The 17,732-nt window shown below is 40.1% G+C and overlaps 1 protein-coding gene and 1 long non-coding RNA gene across 24 annotated transcripts in view; one reads left to right on the plus strand and one right to left on the minus strand.

Annotated features, from left to right (window-relative positions):
* The window catches only part of DLGAP1 (DLG associated protein 1), an 867,925-nt gene that overhangs the window by 744,888 nt on the left and 105,305 nt on the right, over positions 1-17,732 (plus strand). For 10 of the 23 annotated variants that reach the window (XM_072734994.1, XM_072734998.1, XM_072734995.1 and 7 more), the window contains one exon: positions 3,119-3,148. The exons of the other annotated variants lie outside the window; for them this stretch is intronic. In XM_072734994.1, coding sequence (XP_072591095.1) covers positions 3,119-3,148 — 30 coding nt within the window. The remainder of the gene's footprint in view (positions 1-3,118; positions 3,149-17,732) is intronic. 23 annotated transcript variants of the gene reach the window in all.
* Positions 744-11,371, minus strand: LOC140595218 (uncharacterized). The gene is made up of 2 exons (XR_011996735.1): positions 5,502-11,371; positions 744-3,761 (listed from the first exon to the last, which is right to left on the minus strand). It is a non-coding gene; the product is annotated as an uncharacterized lncRNA (long non-coding RNA).

Consider the following 17,732-nt stretch of genomic DNA (forward strand, 5'->3'; position numbering starts at 1 on the left):
ACTGAAAAAATTTTAGTGAGCCCTAGTCATTCACACTTTAGCATGGATTATTTTAACTTGACTCTCTTAATTATTTTAGATAATCTAGATTAATAATTAGGTGAGAGTGGTAGGAAAGAGAGTGGAATAATTTTGGAATTGGGAAACTGTCATAGAAAGCATACCCAGTTCGTGATTGGCTCTGACTTGCAGGAAGACAACCCACATGGTCTGTATGAAATACCACAAGATGAGGAATTTTGTTACACTAAAGATAACAAGTTGAGGGAAGAACAGTTAGTTTTCTTTCCCTTTCTCTCTTTTTTAAATTTAATTTTCAAACTTCTCTGCAGACAATGAAACATTTAAAGGGAGGAGGGGGAGGAGTAGGATCCATTGTGTGTGTATATATATATATATATATATATATATATACATATATGTATGTGTTATGGCTTACCCTGAATTCCAGGCAATGTCAATGTCAGCCAATCACCAGATAATGTCTATTGTGTGTCCTGGTAGTCAACAGTGCTACGTGTAGCTTTTCAGCATCAACATCAACCATTTCTTAAATATTCAAATTTTTAAAAATATTCCATTCTACGATTTTTGTGTAATATTAAAATTAGGTAGCTAATTAGATTTAGCCAATTCTATATTTTCACTACAACATAGTTACTTTGCAATATCTTTATAAAGGTCTATTCTACTATAGGAAAAAGCCTGATTTGGGATTAAAAAAAAAAGTCTATATGGAGTTGATGAATCACCAATGTTTTTATTAAAATAATGTTAATAATTAGAGCTCTAAAATCAGACCGTTATTTGTTTTCTAACTTACCTTTTTCCCCTTGTTCAACAAATGTATTACTGGGCTCTGGTCCACCACCACCCACAAATCCCATAAAAATTTGTATAGATTTTCTGGTTTTACCTGCAAAAGGCCTGATCAGAGCACCTTGATTAGAGCACAGTGTTGTCCTTTTATTTGAATGGCAATTGCTGACACCATGGTCATACACAAAAATAAATATGGCTGGAAAAAATCAATATCAAGACCTCATTTCCGGTATAAGAATTCTATAGTTTAAAAAAAAGGCAGGATCAATGCTTCATAAGCCAGTGACCTCTTGGCATAAATGCACTTGGCAAGTCCATTTTAGGTTATGTTCCCAGTTGATTGTCAGCGACTATTATTTCTAAGGTGATCTGTGTATAGTATATTTTTAAGTATGACAGTTCTAATAGGTTTTGAAATTACTGGAAAAATAATTGCAAATGTTACTCTTACTTACATTTGCCTCATTCAGTCAAATTATAACCCCTTTTGTAAATAGCTCAGAAAGTATTCTGAAGATCCAGATTTTCTTCTCTGGGCCTGAGTGGAAAGAAACACCAGTGATGACAACCTCATGCTACACCTGATTCGTACCACCTTGCAAGAGAGAATTATATTAATTATATTTTGTTTTGTGAGCCCATTATCAAACACAGCCATTATTATAAAATAAAAGGTATAATTTATAATTAAATTTAAACAAGAGTAATATACTTAAAACTCTTTCCTTCCTCCTCATTTGACTACAGTTTACCTTCCATACTCTTGAGTTTATTAACAACGAGTGTACTTGCCTGGCAAAAATACTCCCAAATGGTATTGCTATTTGCCCATCTCTTTTCAGCTTCACATTCGCTGATATCAGGCTGGTAGCTTGAAATAGGCCATGGTGGAAGTATTTACCTAGTGGTAAAGTGGAGTCTTAATTTAGTGAAAATAATTTATATGACAGTGTGAAAAACAGTTCAACAGTAGATCATGTAAGAGATGTAATGATAATAAATTTATTGGGGAAAGAGCAGATTGGGAAGAAACTCAATGCATGATTTTGTCAAATTGTGGTTGACTTGCTAGCTATGAATACAAGAGTTTGACCAATCTGAACAAAAGCACTGTGTGTGAATCAATTGGCTACAGGTAACTTGCAGTAGAGAGCACTGTGTATTTTATTATTTTTAGATTATGTACCACATATCATTTATATCAGTAAAACTCATGAGAAACACACCTACATTTATATGCATACTTTTTGCCCTGGAGAGTCCCTTGTTAAACATCGACCAGACAGTACTGGTTCTGCAGGAAAGATGAAATTTGATAGGCCACTTAAAGGCAGCTCTCCAGAAAGTTGTAGTGGAGAGCAAGTTTGTCTCTTTGTTAACCTAATCTGTTAAAATCAGTGTGTGTTCACCACTCATACCAATTTGGCTTATCAATTTTGAAAAGGGTTTTGTTTCCATTTTTAATTGAAACTCATCTGGTTGGAAAGAGAACCAGAATGTCAACCACACTGAACTGTAAAAAAGACATTTTTGCTCAGCCTAAAGTATCATGGCTATCACATAGGGTTTAGGGAATATTGTTTATTTTTAACTATTGCCTACCAAAAAAATGATTTTTTTAATCAAATCATTGGACCCACTCTAATCGATCGCAGATGAGTGTTTTCACCTTAAATTCACCAAAAAGGCACATGAACATCCAGTCAAAGACTACCGTCTACTTGCTTCGTGAACAATTTGACATGCTTGGAGAGACCTTTCACTGCCCTGCAGGGCATGGGGTCACTGAACATATTCGGCCAGGGAATAGCGTGTGGCCCAACCACCTCAGAGGAGGAAGTTGCCAAGTCACACCATGGTTTTTAACCACCTATTACATATTCCAACAGAAGCTCTGCCCCAACACGTATCAAATGATCTCTCTACCCAGCATTAAATAGAAAGTACTAGACTCTGGTGTCCTGTGTGGGAAGTTTCATCAATTCATTATCCAGCATGATTTATTTACAGAAATAGTCATTCGGACAAACTTGGCCTTTGTTTCACCCAAAAACGGGTCAGATCCCTTATTTGGTAAAAAACTTGCCCACATGGTTTTAGCAGGGGAAACGAAGACACCATGTAGGCTAACCAAGAGCTGAAAATTACTTTTGTCTTCAAAGTTGGTATTTGTTCAGTTAAATCCTCAAGGTGCCAGCAAAGACTCTGGATGCGAAGCATGTGTGTGTGTGTTGAGAAGACTAGGAAAGGTCATTTGGGTCCATTATATAACTGCCACTTTTTGTTTTTATTCAAGGTGTCATAAAACTGAGTTCTGCAGTTGAAGGTACGTTTTCACAACCACAAAATCAATACTGTTTTGCTTAAAGGTTGCCTAGCGTGCCTTTGTAGCCAGAAAGCATCTGCGGCAGCAGTGTGTGGTGCCTGTTCTGATTGCCAGCTGTCCCCATTCCATCTGTGTCTCTCGTCGTTCTGGTCGTTTTATGCTGTGAGTCTCAGGCCTGCGCCAGTGGCATCAGCGCTGACCCCAGTGAGCGGTCTTTCGGAGTGCGAACGTGTCTGTTTCTGTTCCCTGATGTGACTGCCTCAGATCCTGTGCTCTTTACAGATCCCCTTGTTCTCCAGCAGCCTTAGTTGAGGCTGGACATGGAGTCTGGCCAGGAACCTGCCCCCACTCACTCTGCCTTTGTTCAGCAGGGCCTCCTCCAGAGTGTGTTGGCCTCTTATCCCAACGTAGTGGACATGCTTGGCCAAGTACGTGGGCGTGGGGTTAAGAACACTAAGTGGTGAAGGCAATGATGGGCTGTAGACACAACTTTTTCCTGGGCAGTGTGATCCACCACATCCGGGAGGTACTGGAAAAACCAGCTTCCTTCAGGGTTGCTTGTATCATCCATCTCTAGAAAGTGGCAATCTCCTGGAGTCTTGCATCCGGAGAGCTGTGAAGAAAGGGAAGAGTGGTTTAAGGGAACACGAGGATTGGTGTAGAAGAGGACAGCAATGTTTTGCTACCCCCCACAAATGTTAAAAATACCCCATCGCCTGAAATGATTAATTGATTATTGGTGTAAAAGTGATCTCCTGATACTCAGAGAAGAATGTAGTCCGCAAGTAGCTAACGTGTAATTTCCCCTTCTTGTGAGTTTCTGTGTTTGTTTTGGGTGTGCGTGTTCTCATTTATCGAGAGTCTGTCAGTCATGCGTTGGAGCTTCTTTCATCCCCACTTAATCAGGGGAGGCTCCTTGGAAGAGGTGGTGGGCTTGCAGGTGAGTTCTCACATTTAAAGAGAGATGTGGCTTGATGAATGGGCAATGCATGGAGGTGGGAAGTGCAAGAATGCCAGGGGGGCCGAAGTGGTGAGACCATCTGCTTGATCCAAGAAAAAGGACTGGATGGGCTGGGGTTTGAAAATGGGGAGATGACCGAGGAGCTCAGTCATGTAATCCACCGGCCCGGCAAACCCGAAGTGGGGAACTCTGTGCCTTATCACATTTTACAAAACAAAGTTGTAAAGGCAATATTTCTGACATCACGGTGGAAAGCATGCCTCTCTTCTCAAGTAGAAGGAAAGCATGCCTTTGCTTCTCACGAAGAAGAGCATTGAGGACAAGGGAGGGTACCATGCAACTTTCAGGCCTCTCTGAGGCCAAGCGGAAGTCAAGTTTCCTCTGCATGGTACCATGGAGTTTTATTCAGAGTCTATCCAAACCTCTCCAAGCCTAACAAAACATAGGAGACACAGCACCAAAATTCAAGCAGGTCCATGAGAATGGCCTTGTCTGCAGAAACTCCCAGTGGCAACAGAGTGCTGAGTTTCAGTTAATTATCTGTAGAATTCCAGATAACAGTTGGTCCACCCTGGGCTGTTTTGATGTTTTATCAAGGAATGGCTTTGAAGTCAGAGCTTTACATTGCCTGTTTGGCTTAAGCATAGTATTCAGCTTGCAAAAGGATGGAAAAACAAAATAAGTGTTTTAAAAGCCAGGAAGCCTTAAGAATGTTAACTAATTTAAAAACCCTTGTTCTGCTGGAACTTATGTTCTGTTCATCATTTTGCCGGTAACTGCTGTCACTACTGGGTAGCATGACCCATCTGAACCCCCCAAAGAGGTTTGCGTTCTCCAGAGAATGAGTCAGGAAAAACAAGGGCAAAAAGCAGAATGACTGCTTGGGTTTTTTTCAGCAGCTTCCTTAACACCAGGCCTCTGTGAGCCCCAGGGGCTCTCAGGAAGTGCACTGGGGCAGCTGTGGGTATCAGAGGTGGGGCCCACTTCCACTGTGGCTTGAGCATCTTTGGGGCAGCTTCGTGGCTGAGCGCTGTGGAAGCTTGAAGGCTTGGGAGCATGCTCTGTTGTAACTGTGTTAGAACACATGTGTGCAGGGGGCTGTCTGGAACGCAGTCTTTGGGTGGTGTGTGTGTGTGTGTGTGTGTGCTTAATGCATGCATTCTTGGTGCATCTGGAATGGGAAATTTTTGACCAGCATGCTCAGTGGAATGTGTGTGAGGCACTATCTCTTAATTCGAAATCAAAGCTCAGTAGTCCTTATGTATGCGTAGCTGATTACTGTACGTGGTGTTCTACATCTGCGGTATGAACTCAAGGCAGCTTCATCCAGCTAATCATGTCAAGGAATATGTGAATCAGTGGAGGGGATCCACTGCCCGAAATGAAACCTACCTTTTCTTGAAAAATGACTCCATTCTGGATTATCGTAGAACTCTAAAAATAGCATTAATATTTTAGGTGGGTTGTCTTTTCTCTTCTTTTAAAGGAAAAACAATTCTCAAAGTTGTAAGAGAAAAATCGACAAAGATTCCGGTGCTACTTCCCACCAAGTATTTCTGGCATGCAATTTTCTTCTCTTTCTCTGAAGCAGGGGTGCCCCCTTCAGCATCCTGCAGCTTCATGTAAGCTTTTTAAATCAGCAGAAAGAAACAAAGCTATTTATATCACATGAATGGTAAGATTAAAAGTCAAATGTCCTTTCACGTTTTAAAGACTAAAAATTATGTTTTAAACAGTAATACACCTCAATGCTTTCATTATTATGCAATGAAGAAAAATATTTGACCAGGGGAAAAGCTGTGAGAGAATAGTTGCAAAGTTTTATCGATGATACAGATGAATTCCAGACTCTAACTTTACATTGATAATCCCCCTGGGAGAAAATCAGGGTAAGAGAGAAACCTCCAGAAGGAAACTGGGAGAAAGGGAAGGTGGGAGATGGTTGGGGAGAAGGTGGTTGAGGTAAGGGAAGGAAAACTCTTTCAGCCAAGGGGAGCAAAACCATTCTGTACCAAGAATGCCATGATAGAATCTTCTAAATATTCCTCTTAAAAGGGATTTTCCCTCTTGAAATTGAAGCAGGAGAAGGGAGTCAGCACCTATTTCCACCAGTGGGGTCTGCACCGCCTCATCAAGGAGAAACCAGAATGCAGGTCACAAAGAGCTGAGTCATGCCTGGGTTAGACCTGCCCTGACATTCCATAGGCAGCTATTTCTTTCCAGAGAGGAAAGGTCCAGCCCCAGCCAGCAGCTCCTTGTCCAACAGATGCAGTGTGTTCAGACATGCAGCAAGGGAGCATTCAGGCGGAGGCATCCAGCCTGGAGGGACAAGATGAGCCGCAGAGGCTGATTGATGACAGGCCTTGGTGACTGATAACCAGGGTGTGTTCGGTGACGAGAACCTGCCTCCAAAGTGATTTGTTTATACCTTAGAATTGGGTGAGAATCCAAAATGCCAAAATAGCATCCAAGTCTTTGGAAAGCCTATACAAGGGAATGAAGTTTGGCTTTTTGGGAAAAATTCCATGTCTTCAAAAATGGCAACAGACGAGCCTCTGTGAAAAAAATCTGATAGACCAGATAATTATCCAAGCCCTTGCCCACAATCATCTTCTGTGTGGGCATGCTGCATGCAGGGCTTCAGTTAGCAGTGGAGGTGAAACTCGTGTTAATGGTTAAATCTCATATGTCTCTGTGACAAGCTTCCATTTTAGAAGCAAAAGCTCCTCTAGCCATGTGGAGCTTCTGTTTTCCTCTTTTCTTCTTGTCATTTCATTTAATTTAGGTATATTTTAAGTATCTTACTTCTCCGTGGTAATGGCTCATGAGCCACAATCCCCTTCGGAACGGACTTAGGATTTTCATCACATCCAAGGTGGTGCTTTCTACAACCTCATAGCCTCTGACTCAGAAAATGAAATGACTTCTCAGGCATAGGAAAAAAATAAGGAAAAGCTTTATTCAATCTTTGATCCTGTTTTCAAAATGCATGATACCCACAGCTTCATGTCTATATTGTAAATCAATAAAAATGGAGCTGCTCTTCTGATATGAAACTATGATCTGGCTTTACCTACATGTTGAATACTGAAATACTCCCATTCCTTTGCTTAAGAAATACTGTTTCCCATGATATGACATGCAGTGTACCTTAAAGTATCCTTGTCATCATCTGCTTGGGTTGCTGTAACAAATTATGTCAGGTTGGGTGGCTTACACAACAGGGATTTATTTCTAACCCTTAAGGAGGCTGAAAGTCCAGGATCAAGTCACTGGCAGATTCGGTGTCTGGTATGTCCCTCTCCTGCTGACTTTTCACTGTGTCATCACAGGGTGGAAGGTGTGAGGGAGCACTCTGGGATCCCTTTTATAAGGGCCTTAATCCCATCGGTGAGGCTCCACTTTCTTGTCTTATTTGCCTCCCAAAGCCCACCACCCAATACCATCACTTTGGGGGTTAACGTTTCAACATGTGAATTTTAGGGGAACAAAATATTCATATCATAGCAACCCCAAATGAATTAAACATTTTAAAAATATTCCAAATTTATTAATATCATTTCCTCCCTAGCTGAATTTTGTTCTTGTCATTGTGTCTATTTTTTGAGCAAAGCCCATATGTTCAGTTGTCAAGTCAGACTGTGGTAAATCCATTAACAAATAGATAACTGATGGACCTATTTCTAGTAATAAACTTAGAATGAGGTCTCAGTATTTTTACTGTAGGAAATGAAAACCACACATCTCTTCAGACCTTTATGTCAGATAGCCACAGAGATAGGGAAGGGCTGCCTGGGGAATGGACTTCCTCCTGGTTACACCAGAGTGAAAGGCAAAAAGCCATGTGTCAGGAATCTAAAAATGGAATATTGAAGAAACTGAAATCAATACTCGACAGAGTTGTTTCTGCAAAGAAACCCAGGCCTCCTGCTTACAAAGCTAATTTGGAAACTGGATCATCCTACTGAGCAAATCAATGTCCTCTTCTCAAATGTATTTTGCAGAGTCTTATTGTACTTTGGGTGAAATTTTCCTGTTACATAGCAATGTCTCTTGGCAGGATTAGCATTAAGTCAAGAATTTACCAAATAGCTTCCAAAAACTACGCTCCTCCTGAAATGGCAAAAATGGCCTAGTGTGACCCAGAAACTGGAAGTTGAGTCAAGGTATGCCTAGTTTCCAGTCTTACCCTCACTTCAGCGTTAATGCCGAACAAACACTGGCAGAAGTTCAGAGCTCTCTCACATTCATCCTTTTTTTTTTCAAGTTTTTCTTTTTTCCCTCTCCCTCCTCCTCTACTCCAACTACATTTCTTTTTCTGCCTTGTGATAGAAAGTGAACAGGGTGCCCCGTCAGGAATAAAAAGACAACCACTAACTGGATGGCCATTAACCACCATTTGCCTTGTTGTCCAATAAAATGGAGATCTCTATTTCTCAGGGCATCTATAAAGACCAAACAATACCATAAATGTAAAAGACTTAATATGGTGTACTGAATACAGTAGGTGCTCAATAAGCGCTTGTTCTCTACCTTTCCTCATTCTCTGCAGTCTTCCCAAGCCTTCCTACAGCACCCCCTCTTCCTAGTGTCCAAAGATCTTACAAACAAATAATCACTTGTAGCCTACTGCTGGAAGTTAAGTTTGACTTGGGGCCAAGCCATAGACAACCAACCTAAGCCTTTGCTTTCCCACTTTGAGAGAACTCAGAGAGAAGCAGGTAAGAATAGGGTTCCCGATTATGTCAGCAGGAGCCATGACATCTCTGTGGAGAGAGAAGCTGCCTGAGTGAACGGTGTCAGGAGCCAACACCAAACAGGGAGGAGGGTTCTCATCAGATGGACTATCCCCTTATCTGCTCTTCTAGTCCTGAGGGGATGGGAAGAAAGGAAAGGCTTTCAGGCTGGTTCAACAAAATGACAAAGACTAATTTCATCAACAGTATTTTCTTATGAAATAGTTTATAAACCTACAGTGTTCCTGAGTGTGACATTTGTCAACACTGATCAAGAACATTTACAAGAACATGGAAGTTTTAAGTAAGGAGGACTAAAGGGATTGCAACCACAGCTATCTGGAGAGCAGTCTTCTGTAAATCTTTGAACCTCTGTCACCAAAAACTAATAAAGTCTCTGCTGAATAACCGGCCTTGAGCAGCACCTAGCAACAAATTAGCATAACCCAGAAGACCACTTGCTTCCAAAGCACCATAACCTACCCCTCACCACCCTCTCTGGGGTTAGACATAGAATTTTTTTTTTAAGATTTTATTTATTTATTCATGAGAGATACACAGAGAGAGCGGCAGAGACACAGGCAGAGGGAGAAGTAGGCCCCATGCAAGGAGCCCGATGTGGGACTCGATCCCAGATCCTGGGATCACTCCCTGAGCCAAAGGCAGATGCCCAACCGCTGAGCCACCCAGGCATCCCAGGAAATAGAAAGTTATAAATCAAAAACAAGCTATATAGGTAAATCTACCAATTTTAGACAATTTTCTTTCTCTTTTTATTTTCAATATCTATGTGTTTGCTTTAATTATTTTTAATGACCCACTGGAAGTTGTCAATGTAAACAAAACTCCTCCTATAGAAGAATATAGAAGAATAGAAGAATAACTAACTCAATTAAACTATGTAAGAAAACAGCTTTTAGGGGGATCCCTGGTTGGCTCAGTGGTTTGGTGCCTGCCTTCGGCCCAGGGTGTGGTCCTGAAGTCTCGGAATCAAGTCCCACGTCGGGGTCCCTGCACAGAGCCTGCTTCTCCCTCTGCCTGTGTCTCTGCCTCTCTCTCTCTGTGTCTCTCATTAATAAATAAATAAAATCTTAAAAAAAAAAAAAAAAAAAGAAAAGAAAACAGCTTTTAAGGACAGTGGTCTAATTAGCAGTCTTTGAAGCCAATTCAATAGTGATATCAGAGCCACTTCTAGTATTTCAATCCCAAATTTAGAAAATGGCTTTTACATTTTAAATCTGAAATTATATTCTAATTAACTTACTGCTAATTTTGAAACATGCCATAATTCAGACAATTGCTAAAATCACTTGACACTGAGGTTTGGAATTTGACCTTGGAAATCACACCCTCCTAAATTATCTTTCACACCCATTAAAATTAATTGTAAAATCAACTTGATGTTGATCCCTCATATATTTCGTATTTAACTAAAATGTTTACATGTCTAAATATCGCTGCATGTGCACATACAATTGCTCTGTGGAAGACATGAATGCTTTAAGTTGAAAGAGTACACACATGGCTTCAGTTTGGTTTTGCTGGCAAAAAAGCTGAAGTATTTTTACAATAATATGTCAATGAAATGCAAAATCAGATACCAGTCCCAATATTTATGGATCTGAAATGTTTTCGAGATATGTATGGATGTTCAGGTCTTTTCTAGCTTTTAATCAACATATATGCTTAAGTGAACACAGAAAGCTACCGGATGTAGCTCTACCAAGTATAGTGTTGTTGAATATATGCCCATCAGGAAACAGAGGCTAGTTTAATTTCCTTTCCAGTGTTGATTTTATAGATGGCCTCCTTAAATATAAACTCCTGAGTTTGGAACACTCTGAGTTTGGAACACTCTCTTTTGAAAGAAAGTATAGGATAGTAAAAAAAAGACATTCCTAGTTTCAAACTTTGTAGCCATGATTTGATTTTATTTGGAGAGGGAGAGAGAGTAGAGGGAAGGTGCAGAGGAAAAAGAGAAATAATCTTTCTTTTATTAAAAAGATTTTATTTATGTGAGACAGAGAGAGAGTATGAGCAGGAGGGAGGGGCAGAGGCAGAGGAAGAAGCCTACTCCCCACTGAGCAGGGAGCCCATCGTGGGACTCAATCCCGGGACTCTGAGATCATGACCTGAGCCGAAAGCTGGTGCTCAATTGATTGAGCCACCCAAGGCACCCCAGTCACCATGACTTCTTGATGTGATGTAATCAGAAGCGAGTGACTGTCTGAACCACACTTGTCTTATCTGTTAAATGGATTGAGAGCTACTTAGCACTCCAGTTGGTTAGAGGCTTAAATAAAATGAGACAATGTTGAAGTATATAGCAAAGTGTTTGGCCTATAGACACTCAATATATTTTAGGTGTTTATAATTTTTTGTTTTTACTTTTATGACTTTGGCTCAAAACTCATAGAAGTTTTGGCTGGCTGAGTTGGTGGAACATGCAACTCTTGATCTTAGGGCTGTGAGTTCAAGCCCCACATCGGATATAGATTACTTTAAAAAAATCATTAAAAAAAAAAAAAAAAACTTCTTAGAGGTTGAACCGCTAGGTCAAAGGGTAAATGCATACATATTTGTACTAGATACTGTCACATACCCCTCCACAGGAGCTGTGCCTTCTTCACTCGACCAGCAATATATAAAAATATCTCCTGGGTATGCTTTTTAAGTCCTGTACAAAGAGCTAGGCTATTGATATGAAGGCAAGCAATAATACAAAGAGCTAACATTTGTTGAGCACTTTATAAACCATTCATAGTTATAGCAAGCAAAGAGAACACATACATTATTTCATTAAAACCTCACAATAGGGGATCCCTGGGTGGCTCAGCTGTTTAGTACCTGCCCTCCGCCCAGGGAGTGATCCTGGAGTCCCAGGATCAAGTACCACATTGGGCTCCCTGCATGGAGCCTGCTTCTCCCTCTGCCTGTGTCTCTGCCTCTCTCTCTCTCTCTCTCTCTCTCTCTCTGTGTGTGTCTCTCATGAATAAATAAATAAAATCTTTAAAAAGAAAAAAAAAACTCACAATAACTCAGTAGCTACTTTTATTATCATCTGGTTTTATAAAGAAAGAAACTGAGGTATGGAGAAGTTACTAATTTGAGGTCATAGATTTTTTAAACCCAAGAATGACTAACAGTTGAACCCTTGAAGTCCTCTGCTATACAACCCTCCTTTTCTATGTGGCTGCATCTCCAGATAGGTTAAAAGTGATTTTATTTCAGTTTGTTATAAACTGTCCAAGGGAAATCACACAAAGTGAAATCTCTAAGTTTACATAGGGTACCAATTGCTTCCAGGCACAGTCTCACAAGATTCAATGAGGGAGCAGCTGGTTAGTTTTTGTAAATAATTACAGTGAACATAATTCAGAATATGTGTCCATCAATGACAGACACTGGTTTGGCTGGTCCTATTTAAACTTTACTTTTTTTAAGATTTTTATTTATTTATTCATAGAGACACAGAGAGAGAGAGAGAGGCAGAGACACAGGCAGAGGGAGAAGCAGGCTCCACGCAGGGAGCCCGACGTGGGTCTGGATCCCGGGCCTCCAGGATCACACCCCAGGCTGCAGGCCGTGCTAAACCCCTGCGCCACAGGGGCTGCCCTGGTCCTATTTAAGAAGGGGATCTAGATGTCAATGGAGATGGCTCCCCAAAGACTCTGACCAAAAGGAACACCATGCTCCGGAGGTGAGGTTTGAGTTTCACCTCCATATTTAACTACTTGCCTTAGGCAAATCATTTCTCATCCTTCTGGGGGGTAATCAGGTGATTTAAAAACTTCATAGGAAAAAACAAAAACTTCATAGGACTAAGACTCCGCTTCTTTTCTTTTTTCTTTTTCTTTTTTTTTTTTAAGACTCAGCTTCTTTTAAAAAATACACCCTGTAGGGGGTGCTTGGCACGCTCAATCAGTAGAGTACATGACTCTTGATCTCAGGGTTGTGAATTCAATCCCCACTGTGGGTGTGGAGCCTACTTAAAAACATAATAAATCAAAAAACAAAACAAGAGAGATTAATGGGGCACCTGGGTGGCGCAGTCTGTTAGGCAGCCAACTCTTGGTTTTGGCTCAGGTCCTGATCTCAGACTGGTAAGATCAAGCCCCATGTCAGGCTCCATTCCCAGTGCAGTCTGCTTAAGATTCTCTCCTCCCATCCCCCAACCCTTCTAAAATAAATAAATAAGAAAATCCACTCTGTACATTTCAAAAACCTTACAGTGATCCCCATTTTTCTCAATGAGTTTTCTGTAAACATTTTGAAAGTGTTTTTATCTATAATTAAATTACATATGTAAAATTCATTTCATTTATGATTAGCTCTGATTCCTTAGCAATCATACATATTTCAGAATTTCTCACAAAATGAAAAATACCTAATCCACAAAGTATTTTCAAATATAATTGAATTTTGTAATAGTAAGTGTAACAATTAGTAATGCTAACATAATGGTAGTTTAGCATTTCATTCCATTTTTATTAATTTTGATTTTGCAGTTTTTATTCATGGTTTAGTGCCAGTAACCCTTTTTTCAAGACTCAAATATTCTATATCATCTTGAAAATCTCATAAACTGGGACCTGGCACCCACAGCACATAGGACCTAATAGTAGTACTTTATGTCCCTATGGGATTGCTGTCAGGTTAAGTGCAGTGAGAGACGGGAAGTACGGCTCATCTCTAGAGTGAAGTGTAAGTATTTGCTATCATGAATTTGTTGCTATGTGTAGAAAAACCAATCTACTATTGATACCATAGAGGACCAATATATAAAATTGCCCCTTGAACAATGTGGGGTTTTGGGCATGGAGTTCCATATAGCCCAAAAACTGCATATAACTTTGACTCCCCCAAAACTTAACTGCTCAGAGCCTACTGATGATTGGAAGTCTTACCAATAACATAAACAGATAATTAATCCATATTTTGTATGTTATATATTATATACTATATTCTTACAATAAAATAAGCTAGAGAAAAAATATTAAGAAAATCATCAAGAAGAGAAAATACATTTCCAGTATTGTAATATTTATCCAAAAAATCATGTGCGGGGCACCTCGGTAGCTCAGTCGATTAAGCATACAACTCTTAATCTCAGCTCGGGTCTTGATCTTGGGGTCATGAGCTAAAGCCCCATGTTGGGCCCCATGCTGGACACGGAGCCTACTTAGAAAAAAAAAAAATCTGCCTATAAGTGAGTCTGTACAGTTCAAACCCTTGTTATTCAAGGTAATAATATACTGTATCTAGAGTCTGACTGCCTGGGTTTCAGTCCTGGCTCTCCTATTTACTAGCTGTGTGACTATAAGCAAGTTAACTTCTTTAAGCTTCTCTTTCCTCACTTACAGTTGAGATGACAACAGTTAATATATAGCAAGTTGCATACACTCAATAAATGATGATCATACTAGTAACAGTAGTAGTAGGCCTATTAGGAAAAAGGAAGTTGAGAATGATTCCAGACATAAGCATTTGCTACAAAGTAAAGGAAGCAGTGAGCAGAGGTTGCTCTGCTTTGAGCGGTACATGACTTGGCCCTCAGCTGGAAAGGCCTTTTCAATTTATACATCAGTATAGGAAGAACGCAAGCACAGGTGCCGGTTTGGCTTCCCTCAGTGCTGTGTCTTCCGTGTAGAATGTCACATGGGAACATGACTGAGTCTGATTAACCAACCTCTCTGTATGCTTGGTTCTCCTTAGTTTGGGAGCTTTGTCAGTTTCCATGACTTGTTCAACCAAGGATTCATTTCAGACCCCGGTCAAGGGGCCTACTGCTCTGTTTCTTGCCATGGCAAGTCCTAACTTTCCTGGTTACTTTGAAGTACTTTTGAAGATTGTATCCTATTATTGTATGTTGGAAAGAAATCTGGTTTTGATCATGGGAGTGGGCCATTTTGCATTGGTTGGCCCAGAAATCAAGGATTTCAGCAGAAGGCTTGGAGGAAGAGCCCCTTGGCTTTGAGAACAGGGCAGCATGGCTCTCAGCCCAGAGTAGGCCTTACACAAAACTTTAATTCCAAATTACTCCATTTCTTTCTCTATGCCTCTTTTTTTCAACAAATATTTAGTAAGCATATATTGCAACACAAAGACACTACTATCCTAAGAGCTATAGGAGATACAAAAAAGAAAAATCATCATGTAATCTATCTCATTAGGCTAATCAATTTAAAGGGCAACTCCATGAATAGCAATAGTGAAGGTACGTCAGATGGTATATTTTGTATCTTCTTCAATCTGATGCTTCATCATCACATGCATACAAGATTTAAGAGTGACCCTTGCCTGGGTCATTATGGTAGACACTATGCCAAGCTGACTCTTCAGCAAAGGGGCCATGCTTCCTACGCAAAATTCTTGTCCTGTGATAGTCCATGAACTTGGGCTGTCTCCATAAAACAGCACATTCATGCTCTTCCTGTGCTTTTGTATGGGCCCTTCTGGACACAGATGAGAGCACCCAGGCGATGGACCACAGCTTATGGACTTCTCTACTTGTAACTCATGGCATTTGAAGGCTGTACTAGGAAACCAAAGGTACAGTATAGTATCAGTTTTTACATTCTTGTGGAGTTATTACTGAATATGGAGGTAAAATAGATCAAATGAATGAGACATTATACAACTATTGCTGCCTAGCTAATATCCACTTTGATACCCTAAACTGATGTGACAATTGTAGTATCTTGGCAAACTTTATGCTACAATGAGACTCGTTTAGAGCTGTTCTCTTAATATAGGAATCAGATACTGACAGCATCAAGTACTGATGAAATAGAATGTTGGCTGATGTTAAAAATAGCAAATACACAATGCCTCAAGACCTTGATATTGCACTTTAGATTTTCCCACTCCTAAAAATGTAAGACTAATAGAATAGTCACTATGACCTTATAAAGCATATTAACAAGATGACGTTCAGAGCAGGGAAATGCACATCATTGTGACTGAGAGAAGAGAACAAAAGTATGAGATCACAAAACAGAAAAGGAGGAAAAAGCTGTCTAGCAGAAAAACAAACAAAATGGATAGTGAAACACCAGTTGATTTGTGAGTCGAAAATATTTAAAACTGGCAGCACAACATAAGGATCAGATGGGTCAGTCTTTCTAACCATTGCAATTGGTTTTTACCACAACTCTATTAATACATATTTTTAAATATTGATTTATTTTAGACAGAAAAAGAGAAAGCAGCGGGAGAGGCAAAGGGAGGAAAGAGAGAATCCAAGCAGACTCCCTGCTAAGTGCAAAGCCCAATGTGGGCCTCAATTACATGACTCTGAGATCATGACCCAAGCTAAAATCCAGAGTCAGACACTCAACTGACTGAGCTACCTAGTGCCCAATATTAATATATTTTTTAAAGAACCAGAAAAACATTTTTAAAAAAGTAATTAAAATCATAGGAGACAGCAGCCCCAGAAGATAAACATACCTCTACCCGCGAAAAGAAACATATTTCTATAAGGCAGATAAGAGGAAAGACTCTGATGGAGAATTGTCCAGAGTCTGCAGCCTCTCCATTTTATATTACTGTAGTAGGGGGCTTAACATTAGGAAGAAGTGAAATTCCTTGATTAGCTTTTGCCTCTTTCTTGCTTTATAACTATCCCTATAAATACCCATAAACATACACATACAAAATTATAAAACAGTAGTAATAAGGGCAGGGTATCCCCAATGGCCATTAGGTAATCAGGCTGTTTCTGAGGTTCATTTTGTGATAGTCCAGTTTTGTTCTTAGGGAAACATCAGTCACCTTAGAAAGACATATGAATTGGTTTCAGATGTGCAACGTATAATTGAAAAAAAAAATTGTATTGAGCCAGGCACTGTGGAGGTACTGGATTGATCAAGACACAGGGTGTACTCTCTTGTGGAGAGACAAATCTATAATGATAGTGCAATGATGAAAGATAGAAGAGGCTCCTTCTAAAAGTTAAGAGAGGACAGGGACAGGGTAAATAATTCAGGAAGGTTTTACAGGAGGGATAATAACAGATATGAAATCTAAAAGATGAGTATGAGTTTGCCAGGTAAAGAAAGAGAGGACAAAAAAATAAAGGCAGAATGAACAGCATGTGCCAAGCTGCAAGCAGAAAAGTAAGAGAAAGGAGCAAAATATGTATGGGGAGAGAATAGTAGGAAACAGAAAGGAATGGATTAAGTTATAAAAAATCCAACACGGAGTTTGGATTTCATCTTTAGGAAGTAAGGAGCCATTGAAGATCTTTAAGCTGGTGAATGCAATGATCATGTTTGTCTCTTCAAAAGATAATTCAGAAGACAGTGTAGAGAATGAATTAATAAGGGTTTTGACTGGAGACAGAGAATCCTCTGATTGTTATGGAAGATCCTGTCAAGACTAGGGCAATCTGGGATGCCTGGGTGGCTCAGCGGTTGAGCGTCTTGCCTTTGGCCCAGGGCGTGATCCTGGAGACCCTGGATCGAGTCCCACATCGGGCTCCCAGTGCATGGAGCCTGCTTCTCCCTCTGCCTCTCTCTCTCTCTCTGTGTCTCTCATGAATAAATAAATAAAATCTTAAAAAAAAAAAAAAGACTAGGGCAATCTGTGGGATAGAGGAGATTGGATTCATGAAACTAATGACTATTTAAACATGGATATAAAGGAGAAGAATGTGGGGCTGCAAATCGGATATTGCTAATTTTTTTATTTTTGAAAGTTAGAATTAAATGTAAAGCTGTTTGATTAAATAAGAAAGTTCAATTGAACATAAGAAAGTTGTCAGTAGGGGCACCTGGGTGGCTCAGTGGTTGAGCATCTGCCTTTGGCACAGGGCATGATCCTGGGGTCCTGGGATGGAGTCCTACATCGGGCTCCTGGCAGGGAGACTGCCTTTCCTCTGCCT

Source organism: Vulpes vulpes, chromosome 13 (assembly GCF_048418805.1).
Source record: "Vulpes vulpes isolate BD-2025 chromosome 13, VulVul3, whole genome shotgun sequence".
Taxonomy (NCBI): domain Eukaryota; kingdom Metazoa; phylum Chordata; class Mammalia; order Carnivora; family Canidae; genus Vulpes; species Vulpes vulpes.